Source organism: Rhinoderma darwinii, chromosome 1 (assembly GCF_050947455.1).
Source record: "Rhinoderma darwinii isolate aRhiDar2 chromosome 1, aRhiDar2.hap1, whole genome shotgun sequence".
NCBI lineage: Eukaryota > Metazoa > Chordata > Amphibia > Anura > Rhinodermatidae > Rhinoderma > Rhinoderma darwinii.
Genome location: NC_134687.1, coordinates 54,552,246 through 54,566,989, shown reverse-complemented (window position 1 = coordinate 54,566,989; position 14,744 = coordinate 54,552,246). Strand labels below are relative to the sequence as shown.

At 44.8% G+C, this 14,744-nt stretch overlaps 1 protein-coding gene across 1 annotated transcript in view; it reads left to right on the top strand.

Annotated features, from left to right (window-relative positions):
- Positions 1-14,744, top strand: part of CCKAR (cholecystokinin A receptor) — a 71,113-nt gene that overhangs the window by 30,584 nt on the left and 25,785 nt on the right. The window contains exon 3 of the mRNA XM_075849512.1: positions 13,215-13,476. Coding sequence (XP_075705627.1) covers positions 13,215-13,476 — 262 coding nt within the window. The remainder of the gene's footprint in view (positions 1-13,214; positions 13,477-14,744) is intronic.

The window sequence follows — 14,744 nt, the reverse complement described above, 5'->3', positions numbered from 1 at the left end:
ACAAGGGGGAGCGCTGTGTGACACTATATACAAGGGGGAGCGCTGTGAGGCACTATATACAAGGGTGAGCGCTGTGAGGCACTATATACAAGGGGGAGCGCTGTGAGGCACTATATACAAGGGGGAGCGCTGTGAGGCACTATATACAAGGGGGAGCGCTGTGAGGCACTATATACAAGGGGGAGCGCTGTGAGGCACTATATACAAGGGGGAGCGCTGTGAGGCACTATATACAAGGGGGAGCGCTGTGAGGCAAGGGGGGGCTGTGTAGTGCTATCCACCGTGGTATGTGTGTGGCGCTCTTTATAGGGGGGGCTTTTTGGTGCTATTTACAAGAGGGGGAGGGCTGTGTGGCGCTCTACAGGGGGGCTGTATGGCACTATCTATAGGGGGCTGTGTGTAACGCTCTCTACGAGGGGGATGTGTGATATATAGAGGGGGCTGTGTATGGCGATATCTATGGGGGTGTGTAATATCTACAGGGGCTGTGTGTGGCACTATGTACAGGGGGCTGTGTGTATGGTGTTTTACAGTGTGTGGTATTATATTCAGGCGCGCAGTGTTTTTTGCTATTATATTTAGGGGTACACTATGTGGCACCATGATAACTTTATTTTCGTTTATAGGTGTGGAAATGTTGGAAAAGTGAGGAGACGTCTAAGTGGCAAATTCTGCAGAAATGAGTCATGGCCGGGAGAAGTCGTCATGAGCGCTGGACCGGATGGAGAAGAAAAGAGGAAAAAAACTACTAGAATCTGAGACGTCGTCACCTGTGAGTCACTAGATTTATAGAGAATCTGTCACCTCTCCTGACATGTTTATTATAGGAAATCCTTGTATTTCACAAAAAGTCTTTCTGCGGTCCAGGACTGATAGACAATTCCCCTTGTCAGGAGGTTGTGTCCCTGCACAGTGTGATCCTGTCAGTATGTAGGGACACCGCGCTGTGACAAGGGGAATCGTAACACTGTTAATGCTTGCCCAAAAAGGTAGTGTTAAAAATAGTTACGGTGAGGAAGGGGGGCCCAAGTTTGGGTAACAGCCCAGGGCCCATGGTCTACTTAATCCGCCACTGTTACCAGGCATGTAACCCTCAAAGCGTCATGAAATGAAAATAAAAGTGTTGTGACACTCCTAATGAGTCCTTTACATACTCAACAACCTTTTGGACTCAACATTTGTGAAGACCTTATCTTGCACTATTGATATTATTCTGACACTTGTGTGTGTATTCTAATCGTGATACAGCCTACTTAGGCTAGGTTCTGTGTTCAGGCATTAGGTTCAGTGGGAGAGGTATGCAGATATATACTGACAAAAAAAACATATGCCAAAAGAATACTCTTTTAACATTCAATTATCTAATGATAGTCTATGGGCACATTATATGTATATGTATTTTCCCAGTGTATATGCTGAATATAGAGCATAAACATGGTGGGAGCATAAACATGGCGGGAACCTAGCCTTAAGGCTTTTTTACACCGGCCGATAAGCGTCCGGTGCAGACATCGTTGATCGGCGCTCGCTTGCTCCTGTCACACGGAGCTATGGATGGGGACGTGCAGTCGTTACTCCGATCGCTCGTCCCCATCTATTATTATCATGTCGGCAGCGCGTCTCCCTGTTTGCACTGGGAGATGTGCTGCCGACAACGATAATTTTTTTCTTTTTTTAAATTATACGACCAGCAGATGATCGAGTGTTTCTCAATTATCCTATAATCGTCCTGTGTAAAACCCCCTTTACTTGTATTGGATGGGCACTACATAAGGAGATGGGCACTATAATGTAGGTGACAGCAGTGCTTTTTATTTAGAAAAACAATCTATTTTTAACACATTAGTAGCAATTTTAGCTTTATGCTAATTTGTTTCTTAATGCCCAACAGGGCGTGTTTTTACTTTAGACCAAGTGGGTGTTGTACAGAGGAGTGTATGACGCTGACCAATCAGCGTCATACACTTCTCTCCATTCATTTAGTCAGCGCATAGGGATCCTTCTAGATCAGTATGTGCTGTCTTATACTGACACATTAATGTTACTGAAGTGTAGACAGTGAATAGACATTCCTTCCAGCCAGGACGGGATGTCTATTCACAATCCCGACACTTCGCTAACGTTTCTGTGGTACTTACAGCAGAGCAAGCGTAATCTCGCGAGATCACGCTGTAAATGACAGGTTACAGCGAGATTACGCTTTGCTCTGCTGTAAGTCTTACACAAACGTTAGCGAAGTGTCGGGATTGTGAATAGACATCCCATCCTGGCTGGAAGGATTGTCTATTCACTGTCTAAACACTTCAGTAATGTTAATGTGTTAGTATAAGACAGCACATAAGGATCTAGCAGGATCCCTATGCGCTGAGGAAATGAATGGAGAGAAGTGTATGATGCTGATTGGTCACTGATTGGTCAGCGTCATACACTCCTCTGTACAAAGCCCACTTGGTCTAAAGTAAAAACACGCGCAGTTGGGCATTAAGAAAGTAATTAGCATAAAGCTAAAATCGCTCCTAACGTGGTAAAAATAGATAGTTTTTCTAAATAAAAAGCACTGCTGTCACATACATTATAGTGCCCATCTCCTTATGTAGGAGATAGGGCACTTATAATGTGGTGATTTCCTGTAACCATTAAGAAGAATACTTTATATATTTCTCAATTTTGATTGCAATATGAGACAGAAAATGATTTAACCCCTTAAGGACACAGACGATTTTTGTTAATGGACAAGGCCATTTTTTTCAAATCTGACATGTGTCACTGATAATAACTTTGGAATGCTTTTATTTTTTCAAGCGATTAGGAGATTGTTTTCTCGTGACACATTGTACTTTAAGTTAGTGGTAAAATTTGGTCGATACATTTAGTGTTTATTTGTGAAAAATACCAAAATGTAGAGAAAATGTTTCAAAAATTAGCATTTGTATCTACTTAAAAAACAGATAGTAATACCACACAAAATAGTTACTAGTTAACATTTCCTATATGACTACTTTATGTTGCCATCATTTTTTGAACATTCCTTTTAATTTTCGAAGACATTACAAGGCTTAGAACTTTAGCAGCAATTTCTCACATTTTCAAGAAAATTTTATAGGGCTATTTTTTCATGGACCAGTTCAGTTCTGAAGTGGCTTTGAGGGCCTCTTATATTAGAAACACCCTATAAAACACCCCATGTAAAAAAACCTGTACCCTCAAAGTATTCAGAACAGCATTTAGAAAGTTTCTTAACCCTTTTGGTGTTTCACAGGAATTAAAGCAAAGTGGAGGTGAAATTTACAAATTTATTTAGTTTTTGCAGAAAATCTGTTTTAATTATTTTTTTTTGTAACACAGAAGGTTTTACCAGAAAAATGCCACTCCATATTTGTTGCCCAGATCTACAGTTTTTATTAACATCCCACATATGGCCCTAGTGTGGTAACGGATTGAAACACCGGCCTCAGAAGCAAAGGAGCACCTAGTGGATTTTGGTGCCTCCATTTTATTAGAATATATTTTAGGCACCATGTCAGGTTTGAAGAGGCTATGTGGTGCCAAAACAATAGAACCCCCCCCCCCCCAAAAAAAAAGACACCATTTGGCAAACTATGCCCCTCAAGGAATTTATCAAGGGGTATAGTGAGCATTTTGACCCCAGGGTTTTGTTTTTGTTTTTTTTGCTGAATTTAGTGGAATTAGGATGTAAAAATGAAAATCCTAATTTTTTCCAATAAAATTTAGAAATCTTCAATATTTACAAGGCATAAAGGAGAAAAACCACCCCAACATTTGAAAAGCAATTTCTCCTGATTATGGAAATACCACATATTTGGCAATAAACTGCTGTTTGGACACACGGTAAAGCTCAGAAGGGAAGCTCATTTGGCTTTTGGAGCTCAAGTTTTGCTGGAATGGTTTTCAGGTGCCATGTCACATTTGCTAGGAATTTAGGGGTATAGTGTAAAGGATCTGCCAGGCACAGCGGGGTTAACTCCCAGAACTAATCAGTCAGCACCTGAGAATACATCCCTGAGACTGACTTCTGCTTCCACCATTCAGGCTGGCAGGCTTAGGAGTGGGAGAGCCTATCGTAACCTGGCCAGACTCAGCTAGCTCCCGCCCTCGGTCTATTTAAGCCTGCACTTCCTGTCCCTCGGTGCTTGTTATTGCTTTTGTTTCTTTCCTTGTGGTTCCTGGCCCAGCTACAGCTCCTGCTATTTTTGATCCTGCTCCATACCGACCCTGGCTTACCGACTACTCTTCTGCTTTTCGTTTTGTACCTCGCACACTCCTGGCTTGACTCGGCTCGTTCACCACTCTGGTTGCTCACGGTGTTGCCGTGGGCAACGGCCCCTTTTCCTTGCTTGTGTTCCTTGTATGTTTGTCGTGTTTGTCGTGCACTTACTGAGCGCAGGGACCGCCGCCCAGTTGTACCCCGTCGCCTAGGGCGGGTCGTTGCAAGTAGGCAGGGACAGAGTGGCGGGTAGATTAGGGCTCACTTGTCCGTCTCCCTACCCCCTGCCATTACATAATAACAAGCCCATACCTAGTCTACCCCTGGTCCCTGACACCACTATGGATCCCCGTGAGACCCTGGCTCAGCAAATGCAGGGTCTCTCCCTACAGGTCCAGGCCCTGGCTCAGAGGGTCAACCAGCCTGATGCTACCCTGGTAGTTCCCCGCACCGCACCTCTTGAACCCCACCTCAAGCTGCCCGACCGGTTCTCAGGGGACCGGAGGACTTTTCTCTCCTTTCGGGAGAGTTGTAGGCTTTACTTTCGTTTAAAGCCTCATTCCTCAGGTTCTGAGAGCCAGCGGGTGGGTATAATTATGTCCCGGCTCCAGGAAGGGCCCCAAGAGTGGGCCTTCTCCTTGGCTCCTGACGCCCCTGAACTTTCCTCCGTTGATTGTTTCTTTTCTGCTCTCGGACTTATTTATGACGAGACTGACAGGACTGCCTTTGCCGAGAGTCAGCTGGTGACCTTAAGTCAGGGTAAGAGACCTGTTGAGGAGTATTGCTCTGACTTTCGGAAGTGGTGCGTAGCTTCTCGGTGGAATGACCCTGCCTTAAGGTGCCAGTTTAGGTTGGGTCTGTCGAATGCCCTGAAAGACCTGCTAGTTAGCTATCCCTCTTCTGACTCCCTAGACCAGGTTATGGCTTTAGCGATACGACTTGACCGACGTCTCAGGGAACGACAACGTGAACGTTTATGTGTTTTCTCCTCCGACTCCCCCATGATGCCTCCCGAAGCTCCGTTGCTTCGTTCCTCCCCGAAAGATTCAGAGATACCTATGCAACTCGGGGCCTCCGTGTCCCCCCAACAACGTAGAGAATTCCGCAGGAAGAATGGTCTCTGCTTCTACTGTGGGGACGACAAGCATCAAGTGAACAACTGTCCTAAGCGTAAGGTTGCAGCCAGAGAACTTCCGCGTCTAAGTGATCATCGGGGAGGTCACTTGGGCGTACAGGTATTTCCCGTAAATATGAAACGTACTAAGATCTTGCTTCCCTTTCAGGTCTCTTTTGGTGGTAGGTCTGCTACCGGCAGTGCTTTCGTGGATTCAGGGTCCTCTACTAATATCATGTCTGTGGAATTTGCTATGTCCCTTGCTATGCCTCTTATTGATTTGCCTAAACCTGTCCCGGTAGTGGGTATCGACGCCACTCCTCTTGCTAATGGTTATTTTACACAGCATACCCCTGTTTTTGAACTCCTTGTTGGCTCCATGCATTTGGAGCAATGCTCGGTACTGTTGATGCAGGGATTATCGTACGATTTGGTTCTAGGTCTTCCCTGGTTGCAGTTGCATAATCCTACGTTTGACTGGAATACTGGGGAGCTAACCAAATGGGGTAATGAATGTTGTACGTCATGTTTTTCTGTTAATTCTATTTCTCCCCCTAAGGAGGCGAATACGCTACCCGAGTTTGTTCAGGACTTCGCTGATGTTTTCTCTAGGGAGGCCTCCGAAGTGTTACCTCCTCATAGAGAATACGATTGCGCTATCGAATTGGTACCAGGAGCTAAGCTTCCTAAGGGTAGGATATTTAATCTTTCTTGTCCCGAACGTGAAGCTATGAGAGTGTATATCCAGGAATCCCTGGCCAAGGGTTACATTCGTCCCTCTTCTTCTCCGGTAGGTGCTGGCTTCTTCTTCGTGGGGAAGAAGGATGGTGGTCTTAGGCCATGCATTGACTACCGTAGCCTGAATAAGGTCACGGTAAGGAACCAGTATCCCCTTCCTTTGATTCCTGATCTCTTTAATCAGGTTCAGGGGGCCCAATGGTTTTCTAAATTGGATCTACGGGGGGCGTATAACCTTATTCGCATCAAAGAGGGGGATGAGTGGAAGACTGCGTTTAACACGCCCGAAGGCCATTTCGAATACCTCGTCATGCCCTTTGGGTTGTGTAATGCCCCTGCGGTCTTCCAGAATTTCATAAATGAGATTTTGAGAAATTACCTGGGGATTTTTCTGGTAGTGTACCTTGATGACATACTGGTGTTTTCCAAGGACTGGTCCTCCCACGTGGAGCATGTCAGGAAGGTGCTCCAGGTCCTTCGGGAAAACAAACTGTTTGCCAAAACCGAAAAATGTGTGTTTGGGGTACAGGAGATTCCATTTTTGGGTCAAATCCTCACTCCTCATGAATTCCGCATGGACCCCGCCAAGGTTCAGGCTGTGGCGGAATGGGTCCAACCTGCCTCCCTGAAGGCGTTACAGTGTTTTTTGGGGTTTGCAAATTATTACAGGAGATTTATTGCTAACTTCTCGGTCATCGCTAAGCCCCTTACGGACCTCACTCGCATAGGTGCTGATCTCCTCCACTGGCCTCCTGAGGCTGTCCAGGCTTTTTAGGTCCTTAAGAAGTGCTTTGTCTCGGCCCCGGTGCTGGTTCAGCCCAACCAAATGGAGCCATTTATCGTGGAAGTTGACGCATCTGAGGTGGGAGTGGGGGCTGTCTTGTCCCAGGGTACCAGGTCCCTCACCCATCTACGCCCCTGTGCCTACTTCTCCAGGAAGTTTTCGCCAACTGAAAGTAACTATGATATTGGCAACCGCGAACTCTTAGCCATTAAATGGGCATTTGAAGAGTGGCGCCACTTCCTGGAGGGGGCTAGGCACCAGGTAACGGTCCTTACCGACCACAAGAATCTGGTTTTCCTAGAATCTGCCCGGAGGCTAAACCCGAGACAAGCTCGATGGGCGTTATTTTTTACGAGATTCAATTTTTTGGTTACCTATAGGGCTGGGTCTAAAAATATTAAGGCTGATGCACTGTCGCGTAGCTTCATGGCCAGCCCTCCTTCGGAGGAAGATCCTGCTTGTATTTTGCCTCCAGGTATAATCATTTCCTCGATCGATTCTGATTTAGTCTCTGAAATTGCTGCTGATCAAGGTGCAGCTCCCGGGAACCTTCCTGAGAACAAGCTGTTTGTTCCCCTGCAATTCCGGCTAAGGGTACTTAGGGAAAATCATGACTCCGCACTATCTGGCCATCCAGGCATCCTGGGTACCAAACACCTCATTACCAGAAATTATTGGTGGCCTGGGTTGCCTAAAGACGTTAAGGCCTACGTCGCCGCTTGTGAGGTTTGTGCTAGGTCCAAGACTCCCAGGTCCCGACCAGCGGGCTTATTGCGTTCGTTGCCCATTCCCCAGAGACCTTGGACACATATCTCTATGGATTTTATCACCGATTTGCCTCCATCCCAAGGCAAGTCGGTGGTGTGGGTGGTGGTGGACCGCTTCAGTAAGATGTGCCACTTTGTGCCCCTCAAGAAACTACCCAACGCCAAAACGTTGGCTACCTTGTTTGTCAAACACATCCTGCGTCTCCATGGGGTCCCTGTCAATATTGTTTCGGACAGAGGGGTACAATTTGTTTCATTGTTTTGGAGAGCCTTCTGTATGAAGTTGGGGATTGATCTGTCCTTCTCCTCTGCCTTCCATCCTGAAACCAATGGCCAAACGGAGAGGACTAATCAGTCTCTAGAACAATACTTAAGGTGTTTTGTCTCTGACTGTCAATTTGATTGGGTCTCTTTCATTCCCCTCGCCGAATTTTCCATTAATAACCGGGTCAGTAACTCGTCAGGGGTCTCTCCTTTTTTTTGTAATTTTGGGTTTAATCCATGGTTCTCCTCCGTTTCACCTGGTAGTTCCAACAATCCTGAGGTAGAGGTCGTTCATCGGGAACTGTGCACAGTCTGGGCCCAGGTTCAGAAAAACCTAGAGGTGTCCCAGAGCGTACAAAAAACTCAGGCTGATAAGAAACGTTCTGCTAACCCCCTGTTTATGGTCGGGGATCTGGTGTGGTTGTCGTCTAGGAACTTGCGTCTCAAGGTTCCGTCCAAGAAGTTTGCTCCCCGGTTTATTGGGCCGTATAAGGTCATTGAGGTCCTCAATCCTGTCTCCTTCCGGCTGGAGTTACCCCCGTCTTTTCGGATACACGACGTGTTTCATGCCTCCCTCCTCAAACGCTGCTCCCCGTTCTTGGCTCCCTCGAGGAGACCTCCTGTTCCCATCCTCACCCCGGAGGGGGTGGAATTCGAGGTGGCCAGGATTGTGGACAGCAAGATGGTCCAAGGCTCCCTCCAGTACCTGGTCCATTGGAGAGGATACGGGCCCGAGGAGAGGACTTGGGTACCCGCCCGGGATGTTCACGCTGGGGTATTGGTCAGGAGGTTCCACCTGCGTTTCCCCAGTAAGCCAGGTCCACTTAGAAAGGGTCCGGTGGCCCCTCATAAAAGGGGGGGTACTGTAAAGGATCTGCCAGGCACAGCGGGGTTAACTCCCAGAACTAATCAGTCAGCACCTGAGAATACATCCCTGAGACTGACTCCTGCTTCCACCATTCAGGCTGGCAGGCTTAGGAGTGGGAGAGCCTATCGTAACCTGGCCAGACTCAGCTAGCTCCCGCCCTCGGTCTATTTAAGCCTGCACTTCCTGTCCCTCGGTGCTTGTTATTGCTTTTGTTTCTTTCCTTGTGGTTCCTGGCCCAGCTACAGCTCCTGCTATTTTTGATCCTGCTCCATACCGACCCTGGCTTACCGACTACTCTTCTGCTTTTCGTTTTGTACCTCGCACACTCCTGGCTTGACTCGGCTCGTTCACCACTCTGGTTGCTCACGGTGTTGCCGTGGGCAACGGCCCCTTTTCCTTGCTTGTGTTCCTTGTATGTTTGTCGTGTTTGTCGTGCACTTACTGAGCGCAGGGACCGCCGCCCAGTTGTACCCCGTCGCCTAGGGCGGGTCGTTGCAAGTAGGCAGGGACAGAGTGGCGGGTAGATTAGGGCTCACTTGTCCGTCTCCCTACCCCCTGCCATTACATATAGTGGGCATTTTGACCCCACGAGTTTTTTGCTGAATTTACTTGAATTAGGCTGGGAAAATTCAAATCTAAGTTTTTTCTAAAAAAAATGTAGTTTTAGCTCAGATTTTTTCCATTTTCACAATAGATAAAGGAGAAAAAAAGCACTCCAACATTTGTAACATGAACTCTTCTGAGCACAGCAATACCTCCATATGTGGTGATAAACTGCTGTTTGCACCTACGGCAGGGCTTAGAAGGAAAGGAGCACCATTTGGCTTTTGGAGCTCAAATTTTTCTGGAATGGTTTGCAGCGCCATGTCGCATTTGCAAAGCCGCTACGGGACCAAATCAGTGGAAACCACCCAAAAGTGAACCCATTTGGGAAACTACACCCCTGATAGGAATTTATCGTGGGGTATACTGAGAATTTGACCCCGCAGTTTTTTTGCTGAATTTAGTGGAATTATGCTGTGAAATTGGAAATTTCATTTTTTCTGATAAAACGCGGAAATTTTAAATGAAAAAAGGAGAAAAAGCACCCAAACATTAGAAAAGCAATTTTTCCCGATTACAGCAATACCCTACATGTGGTAATAAACTGTTGTTTGGACACACGGCAGGGCTCAGAAGGGAAGAAGCACCATTTGGCTTTCGAAGCTCAAGTTTTGCTGGAATGGTTTTTGGGCAGAAAAGCAGGAGCGCTATTTGGCATGCAGATTTTGCTGGCTTGGCTTTTGTGCACCATGTTACATTTTCAAAACCCTGAGGTACCAGAGTACAGTGGATGCCCCCAAGAAGTGACCCCATTTTAGAAACAACACCCCTCAAGGCATTTATCATTTGCCTGGACATATGACAGGGCTCAGAAGTGGAGAGCACCATGCGCATTTGAAGTGTATTTTGGTGATTTTCACAGCATTGGCCCACAATTGCAGGGCTCGGAGGTCAAATAGTAAAACAAACCCCGAAGTAGTGATCTCTATTTTGGAAAGTACAGCCCTTAAGGCATTTTAAGGGGTGTAGTGAACATTTTGACTCCACGGGTGTTTTTGCATAATGCGCAGCGGATAGTGCAAAGTGAAAATTAAAATTTTCCACGGATATGCCATTTTAGTGCACAATATGTTGTGCCCAGTTTGCAAAAACCAGCAATTCTGACAATGTTTTTTTATTCTTTTTTTTACGGCGTTCACCGTGGGCTATAAATTACATTTTTACTTTATTCTGTGGGTCGATACGACTACGGCAATAACATAAGTATATCGTTTTTTTTTTTTACTTTTGCAGCGTTTGCACAATAAAATCACTTTTATTAATTTTTTTCACCATATTCTAAGAGCCATAACTTGTTTTTCACGGGACCGGTTATAGTTTTTATTGGTCCTGTTTTGGGGTACATGCGACTTTTTGATCACTTTTTATTCCATGTTTTGGGAGGGGTGGTGATAAAAAAAATAGCGATTCTGGCATTGATTTTTTATTTTATTTTTTTGCAGTGTTCACCGTGTGGGAAAAATAACATTATAGTTTTATAGTTTGGATCGTTACAGATGTGGCGATACCAAATATGTGTACTTTTTTTAAAGTTTTCATTTTTTTCCCATAATAAAAGTCTTATTATAGAAAAAAAAGCCAGTATCTGTCTTGTTTTTTATTAACTTGAAACTTTTATTTTTACACTTTTATTTTAAAAAAAATTTGTCCCACTAGGGGACTTGAAGGTTTGCACCTCTGATCTATTCTCTAATGCATTGCACTACCCACGTAGTGCAATGCATTAGAGCTGTCAGTCATTCACTGACAGCAAGCCTATTAGGTCCCGTCTCTGGCTATGATATGTGGCAGACCAGGAGGCCATTGTTAGGCCTCTGGTTGCCATAGTAACGATCGGAATCCTCACGATAACATCATGTTGATGCCGATCGCTAAAAACCACTAAAATGGCAGGGATCGGAGCTAGCTCTGTTCCCTGCTGCTACAGCACGGTTCAGCTGTAAAATACAGCTGACACCAGCGGCTGATGTTGCAGGCTCAGCTCCTCAGCCTGCGCCATCTTTCTTTTGCGTCCAGAAGCCTTTTAGGCCCTGCCTCCAGGCAGGACCTAGCAGGCTTCTGTACTTGGCAGACAGGAGGCCATTGTTGGGCCTCCGGTCTGCCAGAGCAGTCATCGGAACCCTGTGATTGCATTGCGGGGTTCCGATCTGCTAGGAAACACGATCGATGCAGAGCTCGCTTTTGAGCGCTGCATCTAAGGTGTTAATCGGCCAGATAGAAGACTAGCTCAGGTCCTGGCCTTGCCCCAGGGTGTCAGCTGTAATATACAGCCGACATCCGACATCCAGCTTCTGAGCCTGCATCAGCAACACAACGTACCAGTAGTCCTTAACGACAACAACGTACTAGTATGTTGGATGTTGTTAAGGGGTTAAGGGAAGGAGAAGAATAAGGAAAGAATTGTTGGGAGTTTACTTGTGTATTTTGTCTGTTTAAAGAGGCTCTGTCACCAGATTTTCAAACCCCTATCTCCTATTGCAGCAGATCGGCGCTGCAATGTAGATAACAGTAACGTTTAGTATTTTTCAAAAACGAGCATTTTTGGCCAAGTTATGACCATTTTTATATTTATGGAAATGAGCCTTTCTTATGTCCAACTGGCCTTGTATTGTGTGTGTAACATCTGGGCGTTTTTACTTGTTTTACTAGCTGGGCGTTGTGAATAGAAGTGTATGATGCTGACGAATCAGCATCATCCACTTCTCTTCGTTACCACCCAGCTTCTGGCAGTGCACAGACACACAGCGTGTCCTCGCGAGATCACGCTGTGACGTCACTCACTTCCTCCCACAGGAACTTCATCGCGTTGGATGAGCAAGGACACGCTGTGTGTCTATGCACTGCCAGAAGCTGGGTGGTAACGAAGAGAAGTGGATGATGCTGATTCGTCAGCATCATAGACTTCTATTCACAATGCCCAGCTAGTAAAACAAGTAATAACGCCCAGATGTTACGAACACAATACACGCCCAGTTGGACATAACTTTAAACACGCCCAGTTGTACATAAGAAAGGCTCATTTGCATAAATATAAAAATGGTCATAACTTGGGCAAAAATGCTAGTTTTTGAAAAAACAAAATGTTACTGTTATCTACATTGCAGCGCCGATCTGCTGCAATAGGAGATAGGGGTTTGAAAATCTGGTGAAGGAGCCTCTTTAATGTTCCTTTACGGACAAATCTGGTCTGGAACATGTAAGACTGTATTGACATATTTTCTTATCATTTCTTTTTTAGGTCACAGAAAATGTGATTAAAATTACTTAAAGCGTTCATATGTGTGTGCATGAGAAATAACACTATTTCTGGCCACAATATTACTTGTATATGGCATTATTTAACCGTTTTCCCCTCTGCATGCTCTATCTTTAATTCTCAGTTGTCTTTGAGCTAGTGAGCGGAGCCCAACGACTATCATGTCTTCTGTACACTGCTCACATAGTAGAGAAGAATCCTGCTCTGCTATGTCTATTTATCACATATATAATAGCTGCAGCAACATGGAAGAGATTATACAGCTATGATTTGGCACTAAGGTGCTGTATACTAATTTTGGAAACAACAAAACAATTTCCAAGTGATGCCGTCTCTAGTAATTAAGAATTCCAAAGTTATTTATTTAAACATAACCCACACTTTTACTATCTCATACATAATTATGTACTTGTCAGCCAAAACTAATGAGAGTCACTCATTATTCAGTACTCCCAAATCACATCTGATAATATCAGCTTCTGAATACTAATAGGGTTATGTGATGTCAATGTATGATGCATTTCCCGCCACCTCCTAATTTGTTACCAGTTATTTAATGCATTAGATAACAATGTATTCTTGTTTCTTTGGATAGGCATCTCCGTAAGCGTGTCAACATTTAATCTGGTTGCCATATCTTTGGAGAGATATAGTGCAATTTGTAAGCCACTACAGTCAAGAGTATGGCAGACAAAGTCACATGCCTTGAAGGTGATTGCAGTTACATGGTTCCTTTCATTTACAATTATGTCACCGTATCCAATTTATAGCACATTGGTGCCATTTCCAAAGTTTGAAAATACAACCGGACACATGTGTCGTCTTGAGTGGCCCAACGACCTCACCCAACAATCATGGTAAGAACTGATATATTTTGCCAAGACTTATAGGTAAACACAATAGTACAACGGTTACTGTCTACAAATAATGTATTACATTATCAATATACATCATATTTTAAATAATTGCACTAAAACTTATTTTGTGTTTGGAACATTCATCAATATACACTATATGGACAAAAGTATTGAGGAACACCTCTTAATCATTGAATTAAGGTGTTTCATTCAGTCCCATTGCCATAGGTGTATTCAGTCCCATTGCCATGCAGTCGCCTTTACTAAAATTTGTGAAAGAAAGAAGGGAATGTATCACGGCATGCACCCTCCAATTAGTTGGAAATCGACTTCTTAGGGTGTTACCCCTTTTGAAGGCTGTGATATATATGGTGGAGGTCATCTGCAAAAGGTAATCGGTGCCCCCGAGCCGGGTTACGTCTGGGGGTTAGGTATTGGTGGGCAGATGAGCAGTAAATAAAATATCGGTGGCTTCAAGGACTTGCCCCTGTCATTCTTTGGATAAAATGGTAATGTTATGACCCTGATAGGGTCACCGTGTGTTATTTATGTATATGATGAATTCCTCTGTGGGAATTCAAAAGTTATTTTATTTTGTTATTAAAAATTCCTTGTTATTTAAGATAATAAATGGCTGCTGCGGCCATTAAGATCCAACTCTGTTTTGGTGTCTGCTTTATTAAATGGTAAGTGGCATATGACTCAACTTATTTGAGTCATGGGTCGTTGTAAAGAGCTCACTAAATTCCAATGTGATATGTAATAGAATGGCATCATCATAACAAGTCTGATAGTGAAATTTCTTCCCTCCTATATATTCCACGCTCAAATGTAAGTGATATTATTGCAAAGTAGAATCATTTAGGAGCCACAGCAACTCAGCCATAAAGTGCAGACCACGTAGAGTTACAGAGCGGGTGAGTGCTGAGGCACATAGCGCATAAAAATCGCAATTGCCCTGCTGACTCCAATCCTCCTCTAAAATTAACATCTGCACATAAACTGTGCCCCGGGAGCTTCATGGCATGGGTTTCCATGGCCAAGCAGCTGCATGCAAGCCTTACATCACCAAGCACAATGCCAAGGGTCGGATGGAGTGGTGTAAAGCACGCCGCCAATGGACTCAGAAGCAATGGAAATGTGATCTGTGGAGTGATGAATCACGCTTTTCTATCTGGCAGTCTGATGGACGAGTCTGGGATTGGTGAATACCAGGAGAACGTTACCTGCCTGACTGTACTGTGCCAATTGTAAGGTTTGGTGAAGAA